This window comes from Scatophagus argus, chromosome 20, assembly GCF_020382885.2.
Source record: "Scatophagus argus isolate fScaArg1 chromosome 20, fScaArg1.pri, whole genome shotgun sequence".
Classification (NCBI taxonomy): domain Eukaryota; kingdom Metazoa; phylum Chordata; class Actinopteri; family Scatophagidae; genus Scatophagus; species Scatophagus argus.
The window spans coordinates 7,719,801-7,745,917 of NC_058512.1; the positions used below are offsets into that span (position 1 = coordinate 7,719,801).

The 26,117-nt window shown below is 40.6% G+C and overlaps 2 protein-coding genes across 3 annotated transcripts in view; one reads left to right on the forward strand and one right to left on the reverse strand.

Moving 5' to 3' along the window:
- LOC124051469 (astrotactin-2-like) overlaps positions 1-26,117 on the forward strand; it is a 237,289-nt gene that overhangs the window by 166,448 nt on the left and 44,724 nt on the right. The window contains exons 14-18 of the mRNA XM_046374872.1: positions 3,352-3,476; positions 4,667-4,771; positions 5,510-5,689; positions 17,116-17,438; positions 25,065-25,198. Coding sequence (XP_046230828.1) covers positions 3,352-3,476; positions 4,667-4,771; positions 5,510-5,689; positions 17,116-17,438; positions 25,065-25,198 — 867 coding nt within the window. The remainder of the gene's footprint in view (positions 1-3,351; positions 3,477-4,666; positions 4,772-5,509; positions 5,690-17,115; positions 17,439-25,064; positions 25,199-26,117) is intronic.
- Positions 9,422-12,767, reverse strand: trim32 (tripartite motif containing 32). 2 transcript variants are annotated; one of them, XM_046374874.1, is made up of 2 exons: positions 12,620-12,767; positions 9,422-11,703 (listed from the first exon to the last, which is right to left on the reverse strand). In XM_046374874.1, exon 2 carries the CDS (start codon positions 11,689-11,691, stop codon positions 9,640-9,642), a length of 2,052 nt encoding a protein of 683 aa, XP_046230830.1. In that variant the 5' UTR covers positions 11,692-11,703; positions 12,620-12,767; the 3' UTR covers positions 9,422-9,639. The 2 variants fall into 2 exon arrangements, with proteins under 2 accessions (XP_046230830.1, XP_046230831.1); XM_046374875.1 differs by lacking the exon at positions 12,620-12,767 and adding an exon at positions 12,432-12,604.

Below are 26,117 nucleotides of genomic sequence, written 5' to 3' on the forward strand. Positions count from 1 at the left end.
GTAAGCAATAACTTCCTGGTTCCCACTGTTTGCCTGGCAACTGATCATAGCCAAAAAAAAAGTAATTGAAAAAAATGCACATAGTAAATAATACAATGTTTCCCCAGTTTTCCAGTATTTTTGGCTAAGCCAAACAAGCTGCCGACTCTAGCCTTACATTATATCGATCTATTTATCTAGGCGTGTGCCATAGTGATGAAGCATGTGTTTCTCAAAACATCTTTCTCTTCCTTTAATGTTATTAATAACACATGTGCTTTGCTATGCCATGTCAAAATGTCTGCCATTTTACTGTTTTTGAAATTGGTTTATACCATCCATATCAGAAAAATCTAAGATCTTGCAATTACTGATATCCCTTGCTCGTGGGTGCTCTGTAATCAAACAAGTCGGTAGTGCTGTCCTTGACACAATGTTGGCCAGTAGATGACAGTTTAAGATGAAATGTGAAGTTATATATTTGTATCAGCAGAAGGATACTGACATTTTGACATGCCATCACCTGGAAAGCACCAGTGCTAGTGATAACATTAATAATGACTCTTCTATTTGCGTCCCAGTAAGCTGTGACAGTGAGCTGGGATGCACAATAACAAGACCCTAAAACTGAAGCAGCTAAATGGAATTCAGCCATCATTCATTTTTACACGCTTTTCCTACTGTAACATGTCAACTTGCCCTTGGTGAAAAAAGCATATTAATGGAAACAGTGAGTGGTATGTCCAACACGTATGTATTGTAGGAAAAGCACAGGTCCCATTAATAATGATAAATAATGATGGCTCTATTCTATTTATGTTTCACTAAGTAATATCAGAGGACCAGCGCACATGAATTCTATTGCCAGTTCTGCTACTTGTTAAGTTTATGCTGGTTAGACCAAGTCAGTCTTGTCAATTTAGCTCAGTTCAGTTTGTCACTGCGAGGTAAGATGATTTGAGCTTGGCGAGCTAACAGCTAAACCATATATTACCATTTGTGTAAGAAGAAAGTAATTTTATTTTTGAAAGACAAGTAACTGACTCATCTGAACTGAACTGGTATGTTTGGGTTGTAGTGGTACAGACAAATGTCTCCTCCTCTAATGAGCTGTCAGCAGAATAGATGCTTCAAGCTTCCTTCCTGACACATACACACACATAGACACACAGGATAGCACAGGGAACTGTGGTCTCAACAAAACTACCTAAACAGAAATCTTTGTGACTGACACTTTGACTGTTCAAAATTTGCTACCTCACCACTTAACCCCTCTGAAGAGGGACAGAGGCCAAATCAATCTATGCTTGTCTTAGATTTTCTTTTTCCTCAGGGGTAAAAGAAGAAAAAAGTGAGGGTCAAGGACAGTTAATGATTTTCTTTTGCACTCAAGTGAGACCCGAGACATCCGTCTTTAAACTTCTTTTTCATCCAGCCAATAGGGTCAGTTTTCGGTTTTGTGTTTGAACAACTCTACAGTGATCCACAAGATACATCACACTTCATGACTGTATATCCTTCAAGCTGAGAATGTGAAAAGATACTGTGAGCACAGTAGCAGAGTGTCAAGGACAGTTCACATCTGGACTTAAAAATCCATAAAGCTGCATATCGCGTTGGTCCGCACACCTCCAAAGGTTCTACGCGCCTCAGCGTGAAGCTGGCTGATTTAATTTAGCAATCAATATGTTTTGTGTGAGTATAAGCCATGGTAATCTTTTTAAAGCACCTCTTCTCTCCCTCTCTCCTCTCATCCTCTACCCTTGAGTCAATCCTTTCACCCCTCTATGGCAACTCTGAGGCTGTGATTGCGTCTAACAGGCTTTTGTGGTTAGTGGAAGCAAAGAGAGAGACAGAAAGAGAGGAACAGGATGAAAAATTGATATCAAGAAGAGTGAAGCCACCCCCCTCCGCTCCCCTCCAGTCTCTATGGCACAAGGTCTGTGCTCTGAGACTCAGTCCCATAAAAGTGGATTATGGGAATTGCTGCTGCTTGCCATGCTCTCAGAATGCAGCAAGACAACTCATATTTCTTGACAGGAAATGAACTGCAGCTGCTTCGGTTCAACCAGAACGGTCTATCTGCTGAACAAAAATGGAGCTTAACGTACGCTATCCATCTGCTTGTAGGACTGCAGCTGTATATTTTGCAAGTGATTTGTCCACTGTGAAAGTCCATGGATGTCCAAATCGATGGAAAAGTGAATAAGACTGGAAAACATGTCAAGAGAGAATTTTTCATTCAGATTTTGCATACATCTATGGGTGTTTTTTGTTACCTCTGACTATAGTGAGTCTACTTCTTTTACCCATACCTGCCACTTCTTTCATTGCCATCCTTTTTTGTTCTTATCGTCTCCAGCAGAGAGAAAGAGAGAAATTACAGGGTTCCATCTTATCTTTGGCTACAGCGCTTTGTTCTGCCCTCACACTGTGGGATGCAACTGGTTTCTTTTTTGGACCACCAAGAACTCTTTCACTCTGTCACCCGTGGAGGGAGTGAATCATATTAAGACAAGGCATGAAACAGTGTCTTCCTTAATGTTTTCATAGGGTCAGTGTTTTCTTAATAATCATGCACAAGCAACGAGCCTTGCACCACCAATCTTATCTCTGTGTGGCAGGGCAGGGCAGACAAAAAATATCAGTACATAAAATATTATCACAGAAAACCTTCCAGACAGAAAAACTGTGAAATCTCCAAATCCCTGTCTCTGAATTATTAAGGAGACCAGCAGTTGGACAGGGCACTGGAACATGTCAGGACTGTAGATACTTATTGTCCGTTGTTGATATTTATTTATCTGTTGTTGTTGAGTTGTTTTCATGGGGTTTAGAATCTGTAGCCGCACCCTTGACTGTTAAAGAAGACTTTTAGAAAATATAGGTCGTGTTTGGTAGTCACAATAGGTCGGTACCTTCTGGTAGAAACAGATAGTATAAAGTATATTTCCCTGAGTATATTTTGTATTTATTTTTGAGTATATTTTTAACTTCAGACATAACCGAACTGTGACAGAGAACTGAAAATAAAATAATACGGAAAGTAAGTTTAAAAGTGGTAAGGCAATACAACAATAAGCTTCAGACGTGAAGAGTTGAAGACCAGTCCTGTGTTAAACCCATTCATCCACCACAAGCTGCACCCTTTGTGGACTTTGTTGTTCTTTGTACTACGTCACCCAACTTCCGAAAGCCTTTCTGGCTGAAAGCCCTGAATGCTAATTTCTCCCATCTGTTGGGGGACGACAACAACACAATGGCTACCCTACAGCCCAGTCAATATGAAATTACTTATTCATAAAATAAACTGAGGAATCTAAATGTGGATTGCCCTTTTTTTATTTCTTTCTTTCTTTCTTGCTTTCTAAGGGACAACAACTTTATTAAGGACTTCCCTCAGCTAGCTGATGGTCTCATGGTCATCCCCTTGCCAGTAGAGGAACAATGTCGAGGGGTGTTGTCCGAGCCCCTTCCCAACCTACAGCTTCTCACAGGTGAGGTTGTGTGAGTTCGTGATATGGCCTTTTTCGTAATTATTTTTTTTTTGTGCTTGTCTGTCTCTAATGCTGACAGTATGAGACAGATTTGATTCATTGCATTTTCCAGTGGTAGCTGTATTATTTTTCTGTGATCTATTCATGGTTGCTGGCGAAATTAATTCAGAGCCAACTACAGTCAACACAGCTGTCTGAAGAAGAGAAAAGCACAGCACCCATGATCACTTTAAATTATGTTTGTAAAAACACCAAGCAATGTCTCAGTCCTGGGGATCTGCTGTCTAAGCCCATTTTTCTTCAGATCTAGAAGTGAAAATGTGCTTTATATAGAAACTGGCATATGCAAAAAATACTCAGTGGGTTCTTGTTGTAATACATTGCCTCTGTTTTGGAAAATGCATCATGCAAAATCATTTAAGAAGACATTGTCTGTGCCACTGAGCTGCTGAAACCCATCTCAAAATGCTATCATAGGCACAATGTGCATGTGTATGCATACCCAGACACATACACGTGTACTGGACCTTGTAAACTCTAACACTTAACCTGCCGTTTCATCCTTTTATCCTTTTTCTTTTTTTTTTTTGACTGTTCCACCCCATCTTGTGGGGGCCAGAGCCACTTAGGCATTTGACTTGAAACCTCCACCTCTGCTCCCTAATCCCTCCATTAGCTAAATTGGCATTCAGTCCACAATGACCCCTGAGAGTTTTACTTGGGTTCTGCTTTCACCAGTATTAGCCGTGCACACACACACACACACACACATAACCACAGAGAAACTAAATTGGCTGTTTTCAACGTGCATGAATGTCTCAGGTAGAAAATGTGTTCCAGAGGCACAGGATCAAGGCTCCTGTAAGCACCACCCCCCTTCACTTTTGTGGCTTAAGTTCTAAACTGGTGCGAAAGTTTGGTAATTGAATTGCAGAGAAAGGCAAGATTGCTTCTACTTCTAATGTCAGCAATCCAATTGGAGTTCAAGTTGCACTATATATCTGTCATTGATCCGGGAGCAGCTGGGATATGGGCTGTGATAACAAATGATGTTAAGGCATAATGGATAACAATAGATCTGCAATAAACTGTTCAAATAAAATGATGGATCATTTTTTTTCATATATATATATATATATATATATATATATATATATATATCCTTGTTCCCTTTGATCTGTCTTTCTTAGGAGAAGCCCAATTCAGTGAGGCAGTGGGCTATCCTATGGTTCAACAGTGGAGAGTGCGCAGCAACCTGTACAAAGTCAAACTCAGCTCCATCACCTTATCTACAGGTCAATATCTGAATTTATAAACATCTCAAAGCACCATATTAATGAATATACACTATATAGACAAAAATATCCAGACAGAAAAGATAAGTATCTTTATGGGGCTGTTTTTCGCTTCTCTGGAAGTAAGGGGCTGGGCTCAACCCCTTACTATTAAGAGAAATCTTAATACTTCAACATACCAAGACATTTTGGACAATGCTATGCTTCAAACTTTGTGGTAACAGTTTTGCCCCAGATGCATGAGTTTGGTGTGGGAGAACTTGACTGGCTCACACAGAGCTCTGACCTCAACCCCATTGAACACTTCTGGGATGAACTGGAACGGGGACAGTGAGCCAGGCCTTTTCATCCAGCTTCAGTGCCTGACCTCATAAATGCTCTACTGCATTAATGGGCAAAAAATCCAACAGAAACACTCCAAAATCCTGTGGAAAGCCTTCCCAGCACAGTAACACAGTAGACGCTGTTATAGCTACAAAGCTGTCTATGCCCCTGTTGGTGTAATGGTCAGCTGTCCCAATACTTTTGTCTATAAAGTGTAACTGTGATCAATCCTCAAGGCAATTAATAATTTACTTTTTTTTTTTTTTTACTGTCTTCTACCAACCAAATATGTAACTTTTATTATGCATATTGTCTATTTTTTTACCAACACATTTAAACCTAATCTCATTATCTCACCCTCTCTTCCTACTCTTCTGCACAAAAAATCACTATCCCATCTCCTTGACACGGTAGGCTTTTCTAAAGTGTTGAAGACCCTGTCGGCGGAGAGCACTCGTGAGGAGCTGCTGGCTTTTCTCCAGCAATTTGGCAGCCATTATGTGTCTGAGGCCCTGTATGGCTCCGAGCTCAGCTGCAGCATCTACTTTCCCAGCAAGAAGGCCCAGCAGCAGCTCTGGCTGCAGTATCAGAAAGGTGAGCGTGCTGACAGACAGGAAGGAAGGAAAGCCAAAATCACTGTATTCTAGAGGGAAGAATGGAGATCCTCACATATTGATTTTTAAAGGGGGGAATCTGTCAAAGGCAGAGAGATTTATGTAATATATCTCTTTAAATTTTAACAAGTGTGAGTGGATGTTTTTAGAAATGGTGCAGTAGAGGTACTTTATGAAGTGATGGGGGTACTATCAAATGTACCTGGGTCAACATAATCTTTTCTAAATCGAAGCAAGCAACATATCAAAAATGGACAGTGAAAAGAAGTAGAGCAAGATTTACTATAGTTTAATTGAAAGTGGGAGTTATACTTTGACTATAAACTAAACTGGGTTATGTTTAAATACTTCATCCTTCCGTGATTTGCCTCTTGGTTAAAAGGCAGCATAAACTACACGCCTTGAATTAAACAGCAGTGTGACTTTACAGCATCCCAAAAGCATCTTGCAGCACTGTTCCATTTAAATCGTGGTTTTTAATCCTGTTTATTCATGAGCCATATAAAAGCAGTAGATTGATTAGCACCTGGGTTACTCACCTTATAGGAAATTTAAAAGAGGAGGAGGAAAAAAAGAAAAAAGAAACAACCAACAAGAGGGCCAGGATTGAGCACCCACACCCTGTTATATAACAAATCTGTTACCAGTGCCAAAATGTGTTTTTGCAGGGACAAGTTTCAGATTTCAACGAAACACTGCACCAGGTTGTTTTAATGATGAGCATTTGTCTAGACTGAAATTTGTCTGTAAAACCACCTGATCAAATTTTGAGTGCGATGAAAACAAGCATATTAGTGTCACTTGATGATCACCCAGCACTAGGAAGGGAGGTTATGTCTCAAATAACTGATAATAAAGTACATAAAACTTGAAAGAAAAGTACAACTTTGAGCTGCTTGTAGTTTACTTGATGATTTTACTTGATGCTTTTTGCATTTTACTTCTAGTCCACCACATGTCAAAAATGAATCATCAGTTTTCAAAAGGCAGCATTAATGCACACCTACAGCATAAATCAAAATGTGTTTAAATGGAACAGCCAGCTGAAGCTAAATTATGTTTGCTTTTCTTTGGTAAGGGTCACAAGGAAAACTGAAAATACACAAAGATTTGATAAAAGCAAGCACAAATGTTAGAAAACGACATTTTAATTGTTTCATAAATGTTTATTGCACTCAGATAATCAACAATACAGATATGTATTTGACTACACAGAGATGTCTGAATGTGTTCAACACATTGTAAAGTTCACGGCCTGTAAAAGACAAAACACCTTAAACACGCGAGAGTTTGGTTCATGGACGTAGTACAGTATTACGATCCAAACTTGTAAATTAATAAACTGTGAAGAAGTGTGCAAGGAAGTAACTTCTTTCCACTGACACATCATATAACATATTCAGGTGACGTGAGACACTCGGAAGTTCAGCACAATGACACAAGGACACTTAATTTTTCTATCATATTATGCATTTTTTCTGTCACTGTCAAAATTTGAATACCCCTTAGAAATGACTACTTCTAATGACCACTTGAATCTAAGCACAGGAAAAAAAAAAAAAGAAAAAAGTTCTGATGGCAGAGTTGACATGCAGCTGAAAATACCTCGAATTAAAATCTATTAGCTTAGTGGTGAGCTACATGGCCTAACAACAAAACAAATACATCATATAAAATAAAAAGAGCACAAGAAAGTGACTGTGACATACTTCACCTGATACTGAAATTCAGATGTTTTTTTTTATTTATCCTTAACGCTTTTGTTATGTAGAAATATTAAAAACACATATTATTCATTCGCCATACAGTTTTATTCTCAGATATGTATATTTGTATGCTGCTGTTTAATAGGAAACCAGGTGCAGAGTTAAGGTCAGTTTTGTGAAATTATTTATTTTAAGGCTGAAACTGAGTCAGTATGCAGTGTGCTCTCATGAGCAAACCTGGACTGGAAGATACGTATGGCCTCAGAACAGGCATATTTGCTATTTACGACATAGAACACGTTACATACAATATTGATTGGCGGGTTTCAACGATTAACTTGAATCCCCATATTTAGGCCACTAAATATTTTTGATTAAAAGTGTATTTTATTGTTATTTACCTGAAAGCATAATTTTTCCAATGCTTCATCTGGACTAAAAAATAAATCTACATAGTAAAATAATAAACACATGCAGCTCCAAACAAATTTAATGCTGACTAACACTAGCACCAACTAGCAAAACAATGTATATGGCTGTTGTCTTTACCATATCCACCAACACTAGAGAATTCGGGTTGCAAGTTGTCTAGTGCCGAATAAAACCTGAGGGAGACATAGGAACATGGAACCTACCTAAATCCCAGTGTAATAAAGCCAAGTTTGGTGTGTGAGATGCTGGATTTTTCACTCTTCATTTTCCTAGCAGTGCTGTTCTGAACAGCCAGTCCTACAAGGACTGTGATACCACAAGCCAGGCGTGAGGAAACAACAGCACGGAACAAAATCTTTAGGTTTGAACAAGGTATAAACATCAGTTAAGTTTTAGATGTTTGTTATACCCTTAAGCTTAATGTGGTCTAGGTGCTGGAGCTAATTAATTAGATTAGAAGGTCCTTCTGAGTTACAAAGGGACCTTGGAACTTTGCTATTCTGTTCATAAGGGACCCAGTCCTGTCTGAGATGTTGGACTAAAATTAGGAGCCACAGTGTGATCATCACTAAGACAGCTAAAAGCAATCGCTAATGCTGCAGGTTAGACAAAAAGCGATCAGAAGGGGATGTAGAGGCTTGAAATTGCAGTGTGGTGAGCAGAACAGCTAGTAAAAGCAGATGAATTTTATCCATCTCAGTTAGTTACATCAACCTGCCCCCTAGTGACCCAAGTGAGGCTTCGCCTGGGAAGGCTTTAGCAGAAGGTTGAATCAGAAGAACACAGAGAAAATAGGGTATATAAATGAGACAGTGGATGTCCTTTAAGTTGACCCTGCACCAAAATGTCACAACTGATTACCTGGGTTTTTTGCTGATGTACACAGGTTAGCTAAGCAATATTAGTAAGTACTGGAAAAAAATAGTAATGATGTGGTCCACAAATTAAACATCATTAATCTAAATTCTGATTGCATTAACAATAGAAAAGATTTTTCCCGACAATGTCAGTAAAAACAGAAACCCAGAGAACCCAAGCAAATGACATATCACCACTACTCTTTTCTACAGACAACTTAATATCCTACACTTAATGTTCCCTGAATGTTACTGAATGCAATTCACTGAATGCTGGTACTTGGTTACTGTTTTGCCATTTGCCAACTGCACAGTAAACTTTAAAGCTGCCAGCTGCATTCAGCAACATCAATGTCAGTCTGTGCTACTAAAATCTAACACTAGGAAACAGTGTCGTGTCAATAATAAAGTGCTTCACAGGCCAAAAGCCTTCGTATGCTTCATTTCATATGTAAGTACATGTTCATTTTCAGCTCCTCTTCTTCCCATTTTTCTTCCCCAAAGCTGAGCCATATCAGTGAAAGCCATGCATTGCACACAGTCATGCCCAATGGTGCATAAAGCAGTGAATAATAGATGAAGGAAAATCATCTGTACATTGTGCCCGCATTAACTTTGACTCGATGGCTTCTTTTGCTTATTTTGATGTGAAAACTTGTGCCAGTATAATGATGTACAAATGTTGTGAAGTCTTACAATAATCAGGTGAGAGGCAGCTTTAGTCAGCTGATTTTTAATTTTAGGCAATAAAATAAAATCCAGTAGGCTTTAAACTTAACCAAATTGACTAGAACATTCATCTAATAACTGAAGTAAGAACTATTTGGACTGCAGCCAGTAGTAACAGATAACAGTGTGTTTCTACCCTTTTCAAACTTCCTACCAGTGCAAACCACACCAAACACTTCAATACTCATGTGTACTGGATTGTTCCTCTAGGAAGTGGAGGAGTGCCTCCTCTGAGTGTATGTGTAGACTTTGACACAGTGGTCCCAACAATCCAGTACCAGCAGTTGTCCTTTTTGGGTGGTGGCTACTCCCACAGGGCAAGTCAGCCCTTCCTGGATGAGAATTTTGAATCCACCCTCTTTGGGAAACTGGAGGATTTCTTTCCTCCCACTATCTGTTACCAGCAAATCTCCATTGGCATCCACACACATGCCAGTGATACAGCGGAAGTCCTCTGTCTCTGAGAAGAAATGGCTGAGCTGCTTGCCTAGCTGGCCATCGGTATCCACTGAACCGATAGAGAAGCCACCCTCCAGGTGGGGCTCATTGTGACGTTTCTCAAAGTTCAGGGCCAGGCCCTGGGTGAAATAGACTGTTCCAGCTGCGTCACACGTCACAAACTTTGGCCGAACAGCAGAACACAATCTGTTGTAGCTGACCACACCAACATGGCGGTCCACTGCTAGACACCACAACTTGCCACCTTCCACATCTGACACTACAAACTGACCTGATGGCATGGCAGTAATGCCCCAGGGTTTAATCAATTGGTTCTTGTGGCAAGCCACGCAGTGTCCATCCATAGTGTAGACTTTAACTGAATTATCGTAGTTGTCAGTAACCCCAATCAGACCTTGAGGAGTAACAGCGATGGATAAGGGGATGAGGTTAGGCAGGTCAGCCCCAAGGAAGCTCAGAACAAAATTGTCGATGCTACTGGCATTGCGGCGGATTTCACGCTGGAAACCTTTGCGATTAAAGATCTGGATGCGGTAGTTGCCACGGTCAGCCACCAGGACCTCACCTTGTGGTGTTACACATATGCTGACTGGTAAATTGAACATTCCGTGTAAAGTTCCCTTGCAGCCCATCTTCTTCACAAACTGGCAGACTGGTGGCCCTGCACTTGCCCCAGCTTCTCCAGGTGATCCCCCACCTGCATCCATGGACTTTGACTTAAAGCTACTAGGCGAACCACATACGGCATCCTCTACAGCTGCAACCATCTCAACGTCCCGGTAGAGATCCAAAGGAGTCCCCGTTGCTCCACCGGTAGCACCTACTGCACCAGTTACACTGTCTACATCACCTTCAAGTGCAATCTCCAACTCCTCATCATCTGTGTTGACAGTAAAAGTATTTGTGGTCACTTGGCCCACTTCAACTGGTTTTGAGTGCTCTGTTCTGACAAGCTCTGGTTCTTGCAGCGTAAACATGGTGGGCAAGCTGCTCCTCAGATCCAGCTCTTCATCATCAGTATCTGTGCCATCATCCTTGAGCAAAGCAATATCACTCTGCCTCACCAGCATTTTCAGATAATCACAGCGTGACACCACTTTTACCTCTGCAATGTTAAGGAGGTATGTCTGCTCCTCCAATACCTGTCCATTTAGCTTTTCCACTTCCGTCATGGAAGCTGTGAATGTCTTTCGAGACCTCCTAAGCTGCTCCTGAAGGCGCAGCTCAGCTGTAACATAGTCCTGCTGCACGGCCTGGTATTTTAGTCTCAAGGACTTGTTAATGTTTTCAATAGCTGTCTTTTTCTTCTGAATTTCACCCATAACATCACGCAGAGCTGTCAGCTTGCCACCCAGTTCTTTACGACGCTGTTCAGCAGCCACCCTAATCGGCTGGACTGAGTGGCCTTGATGCAGATGCCCCTCTCCTTTACAGAGCTCACAGAGGACTGTGGCACAATCTTGGCAGTACTGACGTGGTAGGCGGTTGCGGCAGGACTTGCACATTAGGGCAGCAGCAGCGGCACTGCAGGATGTAGTACAATCTAGGATCTTGAGCACAGTGAGATTATCAGCCAGCTGGGAGATGCTGCTCATACGGGACACCTTGCTACAGAAGGGGCAACGTACACCATTGATAGTGTTAGCCAAAAGCTTCTCTAGGCACTGCCGGCACACTGTGTGACCACACTGTAGGAGTTTGGGTCTCATTTGTTCCTGGTTGTAGGTCTCCAAACATATAGGGCATTCAAGAACCTCCCTCATTAGATCTGGGTCCAGTGGGGAAGATGCAGTCGCCATTTTAGTGTTTTCCTTGAGTGAGAAAAAAAGGAATTAACGTTTTATCATTCTCTGAATACTGACAACACATAATGACATCAATTAAAGAGGCGACTATGAGTGTCACGTTCAATTTGCAATACCGCACAGTTTTGTTTTATATTGGATGCAGCAGTATTTTGTAGCAATAGAAAATTGATACTCTAATTCTGTCTCAAAGTCTGACCCACATCTGATACTGTCTGACAATAAATTATATGGTCTTAAACAATAAACCTAGTGTTAGCTAAGCCAGTTTGCAGCAAAATTTCCTAGGCAAATTAACAGTTACAACCGACACAGCAAGCTCTTCTATGTTTCAAAGTAGCTAGTTGTCACGCTGTAATGTTAGCTGACGTGGCGAAAATGACTTGCTGGGTGACTTTTTTTATTTACTTTTGACGTAATTTTAAATTACTTACTGAAACCATGCACTAACAATAACTAAGCCCATCATTAGTTAACAGAATGCTACGCTAACGTTATTTATTAGCAAAGGCAATAAGCTTACTTAACCACAACATGGCAATGGCGATAATGAGAGGTAAGCTAGCTAATTGTTGAACTGTTATTATTTATCAATGAGACAACTGGCACACGACCATTCCACGCAATGATGACGAGCAATGTGATAAGCAAGCTAACTAGGTTATCTCTAATTACAGGCACCAACGTGCTGTATTAATGCTTTCAATTAGAGAGGTTGACCAAACCAGACTTACAAACGACTAGCGTTGACAATTCTTTCATTTTAGACATGTAACGCCAAATCGGAGGCCTCTCGACAAAACAACACACGTTAACTGCACCAACATTGTCGCATGGCTGGTTTTCATGAACTTGCGTTCAAAATTGAGATATGCGGCTCATCATAATGTTTCTCTTTTGGCATTCTGCTTTAACACATTACCTGTTCTTCAGTGTTAGCTGGCTGGAAATATAGAGGTTGTGATGGGCGTGCTATGTTTCTGCTACTGCAGCTGCTAGTTAGAGACTGCAGTGTTGACGACGTCACTTACGCAGAGCCGGGATGTTACGCAATACGCACCGCTCTGAGTGTGACGGTTGTTTTGATTGGCTTCTGTGCAAGCGTACACAAGGACAGTTTACGGTCCCGGTGATGCTGGTGGTCCTGATGCCGTTAGTGGCTTTTCATTTATATTTGGCTTTACTGCTCTAAAGTTCAGTTTTGAGTAAAACACCTCATGATTAAAGCGACCTCATCATGCGGGCGTTAATTCCCACATTGTCATATTCACACAGAACGGGAGGCAAAAGAGTTTCATTTTCATACAACTCTGAATGCTTCTCCCAGCAACAATGCATTATGTTTAATGTTAATTAAATATACAGCAGCTCGTAAGAGTGGTCCTTTTAGTGTTTTAGAGTAAAGACATAGCTGCGCTTCATTTATAATAGTCAAATAACCTTTAAAGAGCAAAATAAATTAATGAAGACTCAAGTACTTTCCACAAGCTTCAGCTGTATTTGGAAACATCGAAATGGAGTGATGTTTCAGTTTTAAAATGTAAGATAGTAATTATAGAAAGAGACCACTAGATGTCAGGATAAGTCTTCTAGAAATGCCCTTGCAACACTTCTGCACACAAGGTGAGTAAGAGTGAATATGGGAATTAGGACCAACCCTAACTACGATCTAATGTCTTTTTTTGTTTGTTGTTTTGTTGTTTGTTTGTATGTTTTGTTTTTAAAATAAACAGGTTTTGTGGAAATGTGGTGCATGCAGATGTCTCAGTTATTTGGCCTGTTATTAAGGGACCTTTGGAGAGTAACTGCTATTCATAATAACGAATACCACAAGGTAAAACACAATCTAAATGGAGTGGTACTTTGCAGACAAGGCACATATAATGCACATTTTTATTAGCACCGGTTTTTCTTGCTGTACTAAGGTAGTGTAAAACAATTAAGAAGGGATATTAGCTGCAGTAGACAACAAGTGTCTGTTAAAATCAGAGATCTGTGGTACATGTAGGTGTTTCAGCAAAGCAAAAACAACAAAGGAAACAGTAAACATATCTGACAACATCTGCATTAAATTGCTATGGAAGATATCTGACACCTTTGGTGTTGTTGCCTGGGCAACGTAACCCTGGCCAGAGGGGATGTGTCCCTGATGAGTAATTATACTGCAACCAGTCTACAAAGACATTTTAATTAACAATGGCTGTGCAAGATCAATGACTAGGAAACGCTTTCCATTTATCTCCTCGCTATGTTTGATGACAGGAAAGTGTTGCGTAAGCATCACATTCTTTCCACATAGCAAAAAGTTGTCATAGCTCATCAAAACATGCATATTGATGGGCCACGCCTGTAAGCACAAAAATACATGTGGTCTATTTTAATTTGGCCTTGTGAAGGGTGCCACCATCGGTCAAACGTCGGTGAAAATGTGCATTGTTCAAACAGGCTCTAGGTGGAAACTATAGTAGTTTGTTACAGTCTCAAAACAAAACAGTTAATGAAGTTAACTAGAAGTCTAAAAGGGCGTGAGACTGAAAAAGACTGGCTGCCCACAACTACACACAGCTATAGGGATTTACTGTGAGAGCTGTTTTCGACAGCTCTTTTCTGTGTCTGTGTTACCTCAGAAAGTGTATGTAATGGGCTCTTGGGCCACCCCATGAGCCTGTTTACATACTGTTGCACATGAAGTTACCACCCACCCTTTCAACTGCTTGCCAGTCTCTTACAGACACACACAGGCAACCACAAAGACATACATAAAAAGATGTATGTACAGACATAATTCTCTCATACACACAAACACACACACTGGGGTCATAGCTCCAGTTGAGGACATAGGGATCACGTCCTTAATGTGTTTTATGGGACTATGGAAGCTTCAGTGATTTTTTTTTTTGTTTTTTTTAATTGATATCAGTATATTTTAGGTATGTTAGTTAAATATGTTTAGTTTCTCCCTTACCAGAATCTCCACTGGACTCATGGACCAAGCAATACCCTCAAATATTCTCTACACTATTTTAGCATAGTTGCATATTTTTCTATGGCAGTGAATTGTCACTACAATTTGTTTGGTCTAACCTGCGAGCTACAAACATATACATTTTCTTCCTTCACATAGTGCTGAATTTCTAACCATTATGTTGTTTTAGTAATGAGTTACGTAATGTTCAGATATCAGATAATAATAATGTATGATAAGTTACAGCAATTTTACTTTTACTCTGAAACTTTTAATTTGCTCAAATCTGGAAATTTAAATGTAGGACCTTTGTGTGCACAGGTTAATTATTAACAATAATGTGTTTTAACAATACAACACTAGTGTTTTACAGTTTTGCATGATCTGTAACCAGAACTTTTTTTGCAACCTTGAGTTACAGAAACTGAAAACTCATTTGAGATATATTGCGAATAATTGATTTCTTCATGTTGTATTTGCATGGTTTAAATCAACTTCATACCCATGTGGTTTGCCCTTGCAAACAATATTAGTTGGACAATTGTCCTTGAAAAAATCCCCAATTGTTTTACACTGTTCTCAGAGTCGTTAAAATGCCTCACACGAGTTGGCATATGTTTATGTTTAAGAAATGAATGGCTGAAAGCTAACACACCCTTTTCATGTCTTGGGTTAACTTATTTAACAATGCTGACATTACAGAACTCAGCATTTGAAATTGCACAAGGAGACACATTAAACTTATTTCTCTCTGTCTCCTGCACAAACACACGTGCTATTTGAGTTCATGCACTGTATGTTGTCTTTTTGCCACTGACAGTAGTTTGATGGATGTTTGAGCTCACTGTCATTAAAACTGTTAACAGGAAATAACTCATTTAAGATATTAACCCTAATTGGTTCCAATTACCCCACCTTGAATAATATCAAGGACTTTTCCTGCTGTCTTACCCACTTTCACCAGGTTTAAGGTTCCACTTGTTTTTTTCTTGGTCTGTGTGCGTGTATGTGTGTGTTTATGTAATACTGTATGCAATGGTATTCTCATCGATCCATCCATGTGCCTCTGTGTATGTGAGGGGGTTTGTGATCTTAACTTAAACATAACATTTACACATTCTTTCTCTTCTCAGGTCGAAGGTGTTTCTTTTATTATTATTTTATGACTTTTCACTGGATGTAAGTTACTCAAAACTCTGACCACCTACATTGAAGTATAATACACATTCAGTGTTTTAAACTGCAATATCAAAGGTTTGATGAGTCCAGTCATATATTAGAAGATGTAACTTTCCAGTGGTGGGAAGTTAGAAAGTGCACACACTCAAATGCTGCAGTTAAGAACAATTTTGAGGTACTTGAACTTTATGTGATTATTTCCATTTTCTGCTACTGTTTACATTCTCTGCTCCATGGCAATTCAGAGGGAAATGTTGTACTTCTCACAGCTACTTTGTAGATTCAAGTAAGCGATGTCGAAATGTCAGTTAAGAAATTTCGATGCGATATTACAGATTAACATAAAACGGAATTGATCTCAAGCTACACAGCAGATAAAATATACAACATGAAGTAGTTGAAATTCAACCCACAATGAACAGCTTCAAGATTAAGGTAATGTAACTATTAATGTGTCAGTAATTATAATAATATCCAACAATTTGATATTTACTTTATTTTGAAAAGGGTCTTGCTGCATAAAAAGTACCTTTACTTTTAGTAAATGACATGCCATGTCTCACATCATGAACCAATAATTCCATCTTTGATCACAATAAACCTTTATCACTCTTTTGGAAAACTCAGATATGTGTCATCTGTCCTTGTAAAACAAGACACAAAAAGCACATCTGCCACATCAGTACAGATGGTAGATCTGTTCCCCTGTTACATGTGGCCTGATGTGTCCTCCAAGTGAAACACTCAACCCCGACGTAGCATCCTCTCCTGTTTCTACTCCTCCCCTGCTTCTGTTGCTGCCTGCTCTTTCCGCATGGTGTGAAAGAGGAAATGATCATGAGAAAGAATCCCCCCAACTCCAGTGAGAACATCAAATAGTGGTAATTGACGCTCAGGAGAAGAAGCCAGTGACACCCTTCCTCCCTCCCATTCATCCTTTGTCAATGAAAGCTGATGACAGTTAGGGATTAGTTGTTGTTTATTCTCCTTTTCCTTGGCAGCATGTAAGAGTAAATCCAGATGCGCAGCTGAAGGACTGTGAATGTGCTTTGCTATTTCAAGTGAGAATTAATAAATTGTTTTGTGGAAAGAAAGACGAGGAAAAAGTTTAGGAAGAGAAGGTTGATTTTACAATTTGGAAAGAATACATGTAAAAGAGAAACAGATGGTTTTCCGCCCTCGTCATAAAACAAACATAAATAATTATTGTTGTTAACTTTATTTATGTCCCTTTCTTCCCATGCCCTCCTCTTCTTTCCTGCCTACTGCTCCAGAGGCAACAGACCAGGGGGTTGGCGGAGGTGGGCGGCGGGAGCTGAAGTCGGCTCCCTTCATCAGCTACCTGTCGGCACTACAAAAGAGCCAGCTGTTGACTGATGACATGGTGAATGGCGTGGAGATCCGTTGCGAGGAGAAGGGCAGCTGTCCAGCTGGCTGCCACCTGTGCCATCACCAGGCCATTATGGGAGCAGTGTCAGGGAGAGGCCACACTGGTAACAGCAGGAGCGGAGAACAGCCTTCCCCCATCCCTGTGCTGCTGGAAGTCAGCCGTGTGGTGCCCCTCTACAGCCTGGTCCAAGACAACGTCACCAAAGAGGTGAGAAATCAGCATGGGGGTACCAAGTCTATTTGTGTGTGTGTGTGTGTGTGTGTGTTTGCGCGTGCATTCCAGTAGCTGTGGGGACAAAAATCTGTTAACACAGTCACAATGTGAGGACCCTTACTTATGGGGACAAAATACAATGTACACGTAAATCATTCAATATTAGGGTTTTGAGGTTAGGGTTTGGTTAGATTAGGCAAGTAACATTTATTGTTATGATTAAGGGTGGTTAAGCCTCCAGGAAAAGCCTCTATGCAATGTCCCCATAATTGATGGAAACAGGAGTGTGTGTGTTTGCATGTGTGTGTGCGTGCGTTTCTGGTTGTGTGCACATGCATGTGTGTCTAGGAGGAGAGGGAGAGTGAGAGAGACAGCAAAAGTGGCTTTAAAACCAGAGAATGACAATGAGAGAACACAAGTGATGTGATCCATGAACATACCCAGGAGAGCTGGAAGAAAAATAAAACAGATAACCTTCACAATCAGGAAGGAACTTTTACAAGCTTATTGCAAAAGTAAAGTAAAGTAAGCAAAGCAAAGTATTTTTAACTGAGAGGAATAAAAATCTACAAGATGTCATTGATGATATGGTTGTCTGGGTTTCTTTTAAATTCTGACATTGTGTGAGTTATTTATTATATGAATACATGCTGTGTTAACACAATAACAATTTTCCATGAAGTTGAAATATGATTATAGTACCACCACAAGTAGAATTGTAGTTTAATGTGAGGGAAATTAACATGTGACAATGTGATCTAAAAGTGTAGGAGGCATTTGTTTATTGTTCAGTACATTACAATAAACACACAATCACACGCCACTTGCAATGGCGTAATCCTTTCACACGTTGCATATCCATTGTCCTCTTCAGTGTTAAACCAATGCAGTTGTAAAAACTCACCTGTAGGTGGCATTAGTTGGTTAACTTTGACCACTGGAAACGAGCACTGTAATACAGAGGGCATAAAAACGATGACATCATGGTTTTCTCCTCTTGTGGGAAAGTCGATGTGTATATGTGTGAGATATATGTGTGTGTCTTTGTCTAAACAAGCATACACAGCTGAATGTAATATCAGCTTAATGGCCGCCTGTGTTTATGATTCATCCTGTATGAAATATCTTTGGATCTTTTGTGCAGTGAAAGTTAATCATATCAGATTTCTTTTCCATAAGGTAATTTAGGAGGAGGGCTCTGGCTTCACTTGACATTTAGTTTACCACATCTGACTCTGTTTGGGCTTCATCATGACATTGTCTTGCTACCTAATATCCGGTACATGTCTTCTCTGTGCGTGTGCAAACCAACGCAGAGCTGTCTGCAGGTGACTCACACCCAACACACATACATGCACACGCCATAGGGAGCAGACTGGTTCACGCTCCCCCCAATCAAGCATCTAATTACCTTACCTTCTGAAATTACTGCAGTCAACAACAATACCAGAGGCAAAAGACAAACACACACACACACATAAATATATTTGCAGTCACACACACACATAACAAAGCCCCTTGTACGTGCTGCCCATAACAAGCACCACAGCCCCAAAGAAAAGAAGGCACAATCAATAGCAGACGATCCCTAGTGGGCCTCATCGATAGCTAAACGTGAGGAAGAGCAAAATGTCTCTTTTCCCTCTCTTCCAAAGACCTCGCCATCCATCCTTCTCTCTCCCCTTACCCAACCCGTGGTCTTCTGGGGATGTGGAGAGTGAGATGTATGAGGAGGTGGAGAAGGGGTAGACTGCAGTGGATCGCTCTGGCAAGCCCTTCTGAGGTAGCTTGAGGCAGGATTATTAGCTTCTTATTGATGTCATCGACCTCTTGGGAGGGAGGGGAGTCCATCACCTGCTCCTCTTTTTCTCTCTTTCTTTTCTTCTCTTGGCCACAATCGCTGCTGCTAGTTTGAAAGGCACATACGTATATTGCATTAGAGATGTGTGACACAACAACCTGCCCTTCCACACACACAGCCACTCATTTCTCTCTCTCTCTCTCTCTCTCTGTCTGTCTTGTTTGTGTGTCTTTCTCACACCCATTTTCGCTTGAGACTTGAGACCACTTGGCTGGGTCTATCAGGAAAGACAGATGCCATGTTGCCAAAGCTTTCTCAGAGATTAGGTTCTTTTTTTTAACCTTAACCCTCCCCACCCCCCCACGCCGAAGCAATCAAAATAGAGGCTTACTTGAACTTAATGAAGTCACAACTATATGTGTGCATTTGTATGCATCTGTCACTCTTTGGCTCCTGTCCTCCCTACTCTCCCAGCTACTTACATCTTTTCATGCCCTTTCCCTGCCTGACTGTCTTTCATAAAATATTTTTAGGACTTTTGCTACAATGAGAAATTACCCCTTCCTCGAAAATATCACTTCCCACTCTATCAAACAAGAGAGTGGGGAATTAGTGTTTCTTTGTATATGTGACCTGTACTGACATTAGCAAAAACTAATTATGGATTTGGGGAAATGCTCATAAGACTGATCTGTCTTATAGTGGATAGTTACCTGAGCATTTCCTAAAACATGTTAAAAGGTTGGTATATTCATGTTATTAAAACATTTTCTTTTCCTTGCCCCTTGTGGTATTTATGCAGGGAGTTTTGATATTAAGCTTAGTTGAGTATCGAGTAAGATTTGTCCAACAGTAATCTATATGAAATGTGATGCTTTAAAATTTAAAAACAGTGATGTCTCTTTTCAAAACAATGCCCCTTCTGGATTATTCACAGGTCTTACTGTCCAACTGTCGCAAATGGGACACTTCTACAGTAGGTAGAAGTTCCGATGAAAACTGCTTACAGTGGGTTCTGGAAAGTAATAGGGGGTCTTTTTTTTCTTTTCAGGTTTTTAGGTGTAATGTGTCAGTGCCATTAACATAAAATATCACTCACCTTAATTGCTTTTTAATTTACCTTATCAAATAATAGTTGAACTATCTGAATAGCTTATGGCTAGTGGGCATGTGAGATTTTTTTTGTTTTTTGTTTGTTTTTGTTTTTTTGCTTGGTAGTTAAAGGGTGGAGGGTTTAAAATACAGACTAACACATGGGCATTTTAAAATTATTTGGTTCATTATCTCCCTACAATTTAAAAAAAGGAATTTTACCTCTATAAAGTATGGATAATTGTCACAATTCTTACCTATCCATTCACCAGCTGCATGTATAGCTGAATTTGTAGATACTTTATTGTCTTTGCTCATTTCTAAGTAACATAATGATTATGTTTTGCATTTGGAAGAAAAAGGTTTGAGGTTTACTTCCCCTTTGTCTTGGTATCCTCAAGTGGCTCTGTTCTTGACCTTGGCTTGCTTTAAATCTGGTCTTGACTTGAATTCAACTGGAACCATTCTTGGAAGTGGCTTGGACACGACTAAGGTGGTCTCGCTTACATGCCTGGTGTGTGTGCACGTAAATACACATACACGCACAGATACTCCCCTGTTATAGTGCCAGAGAAAAATACCTCAGTGGATAAATAAATAAGCTAAGGCTTATGGAGCTTGCCAGTGGTCCTATGTCCTGTGTTGCTGTGACTGAATTATGGCAAACCTTTTGAACAAATTGGTTGTGAGTCTAATGAGTCAGAATGCTCTATATCTTGCAGAGTAGCTGCTGTCATACCATCAGCATAACACACTACTGCACCACCTTGTGGGATCATGCCTAGAACATTTTTAAGGGAGACATGAGGGTCCACAGCAGCGAAGGAGATACAACATTTTTTACACCAAAACAAAGGAGGCAATAGCTTTACACACAAGAGCATGACACCTACATTCAACAAAATTTCAAGAGTTACGTATCCTGAATGTTGCTACCGACTCTATACAGATAAAGCCACAATAAATTATTGTACACTCAAAAGAAGAAAAACTATAAGTTCTGATACCATCAGTTCAGTTCCAAGGAGATCAGTTAGTTAAAACAGTTTGACATCCAAATAGAATGCACTGACACATTTTGTCAAATTTTATTTGTTTTTATCATTATCTTTTATTTGCCTTTTCTGTTGGCATTTTTGCTCGCTTGTTTTATAACACATAATAAGATAACAGACTAACAAATTCAATCAATTTGCTGGGAGGGTCAGATTATATTGTCAAACTTAGTTGGCGCGTCTAGAAACCAATACTTTCCTTTTGAGGGTTCTACCAATGACATGGCAATCCCCCATCAACCTCTAGGTGAACCAACCCTCAAGTTGCCCCCATTGTCCAATTTCCTGGAAGTATACTACTTCTGACAAGGTTCCTAGAACCAGCCCATTGGTTCCTTTGTTAACACCATTAGCCCTGAATGATTGGAAAGGATACATAAACGCATTTGTGTGCACACACAAACACACACACATGCACATACACAGACATACACACTTAGGTCACTACTTATGGTGTCCTGTGTGTGCTGACTTAGACTCTTTACCACCACTGGTGATCATCTTATAAATCAATACTGTGGGCCAGCTGGCCAGTGTTTTCATGTATTAGCCTCTGAAGACAGACAGTAATATGGTCAGCTTAGACTAGACAAACAGATTAATACATTAAAGAGGTCACAATGGCCCCTCTTGCCTTCTTGTAAGTCACGACAGGCTTCTACGAAAGTGAAAGGTCCAAATAGTGTTTTGGTGCCAGTGTGTCTGCAAGATCTAAATGATGTCAAGGCTCGGAATTTGCTACTGGAATTGTTGCTGACGCTCTGTGGCTTTGCTGTTCACTGATCCTGTCTTCTGCTCAAACCAGGGGGTGATTACATTTCAGCTCAATTTGTTCAGTATCGATAAGGTCAACAGAGATGAACTGAGTCAAATTTGTGAAACAGTAGAACTTTGTGTTATTGTTATAAGGACACTGCGTGATCCTGAAAGCAAATCTGTCATTTCTGTACAAAAACTCTTACAGTGCTGTTGCAGTCAATGCCCAGATAGGACCGTCTTTGCCAAAACACTTGCTTTTCTGATATGAGGCATAATGGGGGTTTTTTGTCACCCTATGTGGCCAGTGTAGAATGTATATGGATCTATAGTGTTCTGAGAAATGCATGATCTGTGGTTAATCAATACAGTATAGGGTATCCTCCTCCTGACTTATCTAGTAACAGCATTGAATACACAAGTACTCTCTCCTAGGCATTTCAGTGTGTCAGTTCATCTCACTAGAAGATTTTTCTGACTGACCCAAGGCTTTTTGTTTAACTTGCATCAGCAGGACATATTGCTGTCTTCACTACCACACAGTAGGCATATTATCACTCTACATGTCCTGGGCAACAATCACTTTTCCTTGCATTTCTTTAATCCTCATCTCTGTTTTACCTCCTGTAACCCCCCCCAGACACACACAACCACACACAAACACACCCAACCCCCCATCTCATTCTCTAAACCACAATTAGATTCCCTGTTTACCCAGTGGAGACTGGCTTGCGTTACTCTTCAAACATAAACACGGCAGTAATCGCTTTGTCTATTTTTCACATGTGCAGCCATGCAATCAAGCGCACAGACCCATATGGGGGTTTTTCAAGGAATCTGGTGGTGGTAGTAAACGCATGGCGGTCCTGTGGTCTTTTGGTCTTTCTCTCTTTTGCCCCTAGCAGCAGAGCTCATTTCTCATATTTGTCTAGTCTGCATGCATGCACAGACCTTGATTCCAGGTTTTTCTTGTTGTCTTTGTCTGTGGCCTGCTTCTCATTGACATGAGGTGGCAAGACCCCTGTTGCTGCTGTTTTCTGGCAACAGTTAGCCACATGGGTTCAGGCAAAGGTGGTGGTAGTGGTGGTGGTGGTGGTGGTGAGAGGGATGTAATTACCTTTTCCCCTTTTTAGTTTTCAAGGGGGTTATTCTATGCCCATGAATTACTGTGCTTGCCTACCCTTTATAATAACAGCTCGTTCACAGCGCTCATTTAGAGGAGCTTGTATTGGAGGATAAATAATGGGAAACCCTTGACTGCTCAAGAATCCTGATTCTGTCCCACAGTAAGGTGGGGAATGCTTTGGGATTTGGGAGTCTCCTTTTTTCCACACCTTTGTTTCCTTGTTCATCTTGTTGATTTTTTCTACTGTCCTATTTTCTAAGTCTCCCCAGCCCCATTCTCTCCAACCCCAATCTCTTTTTTCACTCTTTTTACTCTGCTGCTCATTTAGGTCACTTTCACTCTCAAGATCCCTTTCCTTGAGTGAAAGCAAGTGGTATTGGAAGAAGTCAGTTCCCATGAAAGACTGTTGAGCCTCCTTTACAGCTAACAATGCAGTGTTGTGGAAATGCTAACATCAGCTTCTGAGTGCATACCCTGACTCTTTTTTGGCCAAGCTGTGTGCCTCGCTGGTCAGGCCTATGCCAGGACTATGTCATCTCAAATGTCACTTTCACTAATCACCACACTGCAGAAATCTTCCTTGGCATTTCTCCAATGAAATGAAACAACCAACTGCGGAAATCAATCTTTAATTGGAGTGTGTGTTTGTGTGTGCATGGTTGCATGTGCCCATGTGTGCATGCTGCATGTGAACGGTTGTCTTAAAGATGTGTGTGGTCTCATCAGCTCCTGTGCTTTTGGATAAGTGAATGTCATGGTTTATTGGAACAAAGGAGTGGCTTCTCTTTGCTTTTTGTTGGATGCCTGGTACCCGGTGATAATGTTTCCGCATGGTTCCAGTGTCCTATTTTTGTGACCATGATCAAGTACATCTCCAAAGTTGTCTGCATGAGGCAGCACTGCCAACCAGTTAGAGCACATAAATAACTGAGTGCTCCATTGATCCATAGTGTGACAGGGGGAGCCAGAGTGCTAGCAAACTCCCTTGAACTCACTCTCTATCATGCCTGTGGCTTTAGGGAAAGCCCTGGCATTATACTTTATTGCTTTGACGGTTATATTGGCATTTTGCTGCCTTTTAGAGGATGACTGAGCTTCTGCCTTTGATTTTTCTTTCACCCGTTAATGAAGCAGCACAAGGAGATGTTAGGAGATGATGTCATCTCTGAACAACCCCCCCCAACACACACACACACACAGACTGACAGCAACAATGACAGATACACATGCACGCAAACACATACACGCACAGAAACATATGCATAGAAGAGGAGGTGGGGAGTGTCACAGCTTTCACACCTCCATCATAAAAGTCACAGTGCATCTATGATATCACAGTGTAAGCTTGTCGATGTTAGTGAGATGTTCCTGCCTTCTGGTAATTGGGAACGGTGGGTATGAAAAGGTCACTTTGTGTGTGGGTGTGTATACTGTATGTGTACATGTACTTCTGTTTTTATGAGACCGATTGTGAGTTCAAGACTAGAGAGAGAGAGAGAACATTTCTGCAAAGTGAGGACATTTTGACCACTTCTCACGTAGTCAAAGGTCTATTAAGTTAAGGCAAAGATTAGATATGTTTGTGTTGATGGTTATTTTTAGGGAAAAAGAAAATTAATATAATCATTGGAGTCATCATATGGACTGAAGTACAAGGATGTGAGGGTGTGTTTTTTTGGATATGGAAGGCACTGGTGGAGACAGTGGACTGAGATGGGGGTGGGGTAGATGGACAGGAAGCGCATGTTCCAAGAGATAATTGCATTTCTCTCACCTGTTACCCTTTACAGGCCTTCAAGAGTGCCACAATGAGCTCATACTGGTGTGCTGGAAAGGGCGATGTCATTGATAACTGGTGTCGCTGTGACCTGAGTGCCTTCAGCAAAGACAGCCTGCCTAACTGCAGCCCCCTAAGGCAGCCAATGTAAGTGTGAGGTGACAATGCAACAAGAGACATTTCATGGATGCATGCATTGATGCACTACAAGTACGCACATACGCACACGGACATACACACACATGCACACATACCTGTCTCAACTGACTTCTGGGGCACTTGAAAAAGTTGTAGACACAAGCACAGTCCCCAAAGTTCTAATAGCTGTCAGTTGGCCCTTACACCCTTCTGAAAAGAACATGCTCTCATTCAAGATGTCCTAATAATACTCTTGAGGCTTTTGTGAGTCACCCACCCCAACTATTGTTGCACTGAGAACTTTTGATAAGAAACAGGAAGTTGAAAGGGCAAAGCTTCTAAGGATAAGGTTACAATAACATAATTTGATTGAAGAATGATTAGTATATATGAATAATGGGCATCATATATTGGCACCCTTCTAAAATAACAATAGCATAGCTGCAAGAGGGGATTCTGGGCTCCAAGACCTAAAGATTATTTGCAACCAGTGTGATCACTCTTTCGCCGTTAGAGGTACAAAGTGGTATTACAAAACAGTTATGTCCATGACATAACATCAGCACTATTGTTTCACCTTTAATGTACTCAAAAGCAAATGGAAATTTAAACATCTACAATTCCACAAGAACATCTGCTGATAAAGACCATCTGATATGAGGAAACCCTCAACTTCAAAATGAAGCTTGTGATGAGATTAGTCTTAACATTTTCAGCAATACCGTTATTCGGGACATACACATTGATACTTGAGACACAAGTATTGCACAAGTAGTTTGAGATGCGTATGGCTATGTTTTGTTTTTGTGGATCTTGGAGAAAGGACATGGGGCCAAACCAAAGTTTTGGTCAGGCTTTCCCTGGGCATATGCCTGCCTTCACGAAAGGCCAGTGAAGAGTTACTGCAGCAGCCAAGTCTCCAACTCTG

Coding starts and splice junctions, on each gene's coding strand:
- trim32 (XM_046374874.1), bottom strand. CDS start 11,691: ATGGCGACTGCATCTTCCCCACTGGACCCAGATCTAATGAGGGAGGTT.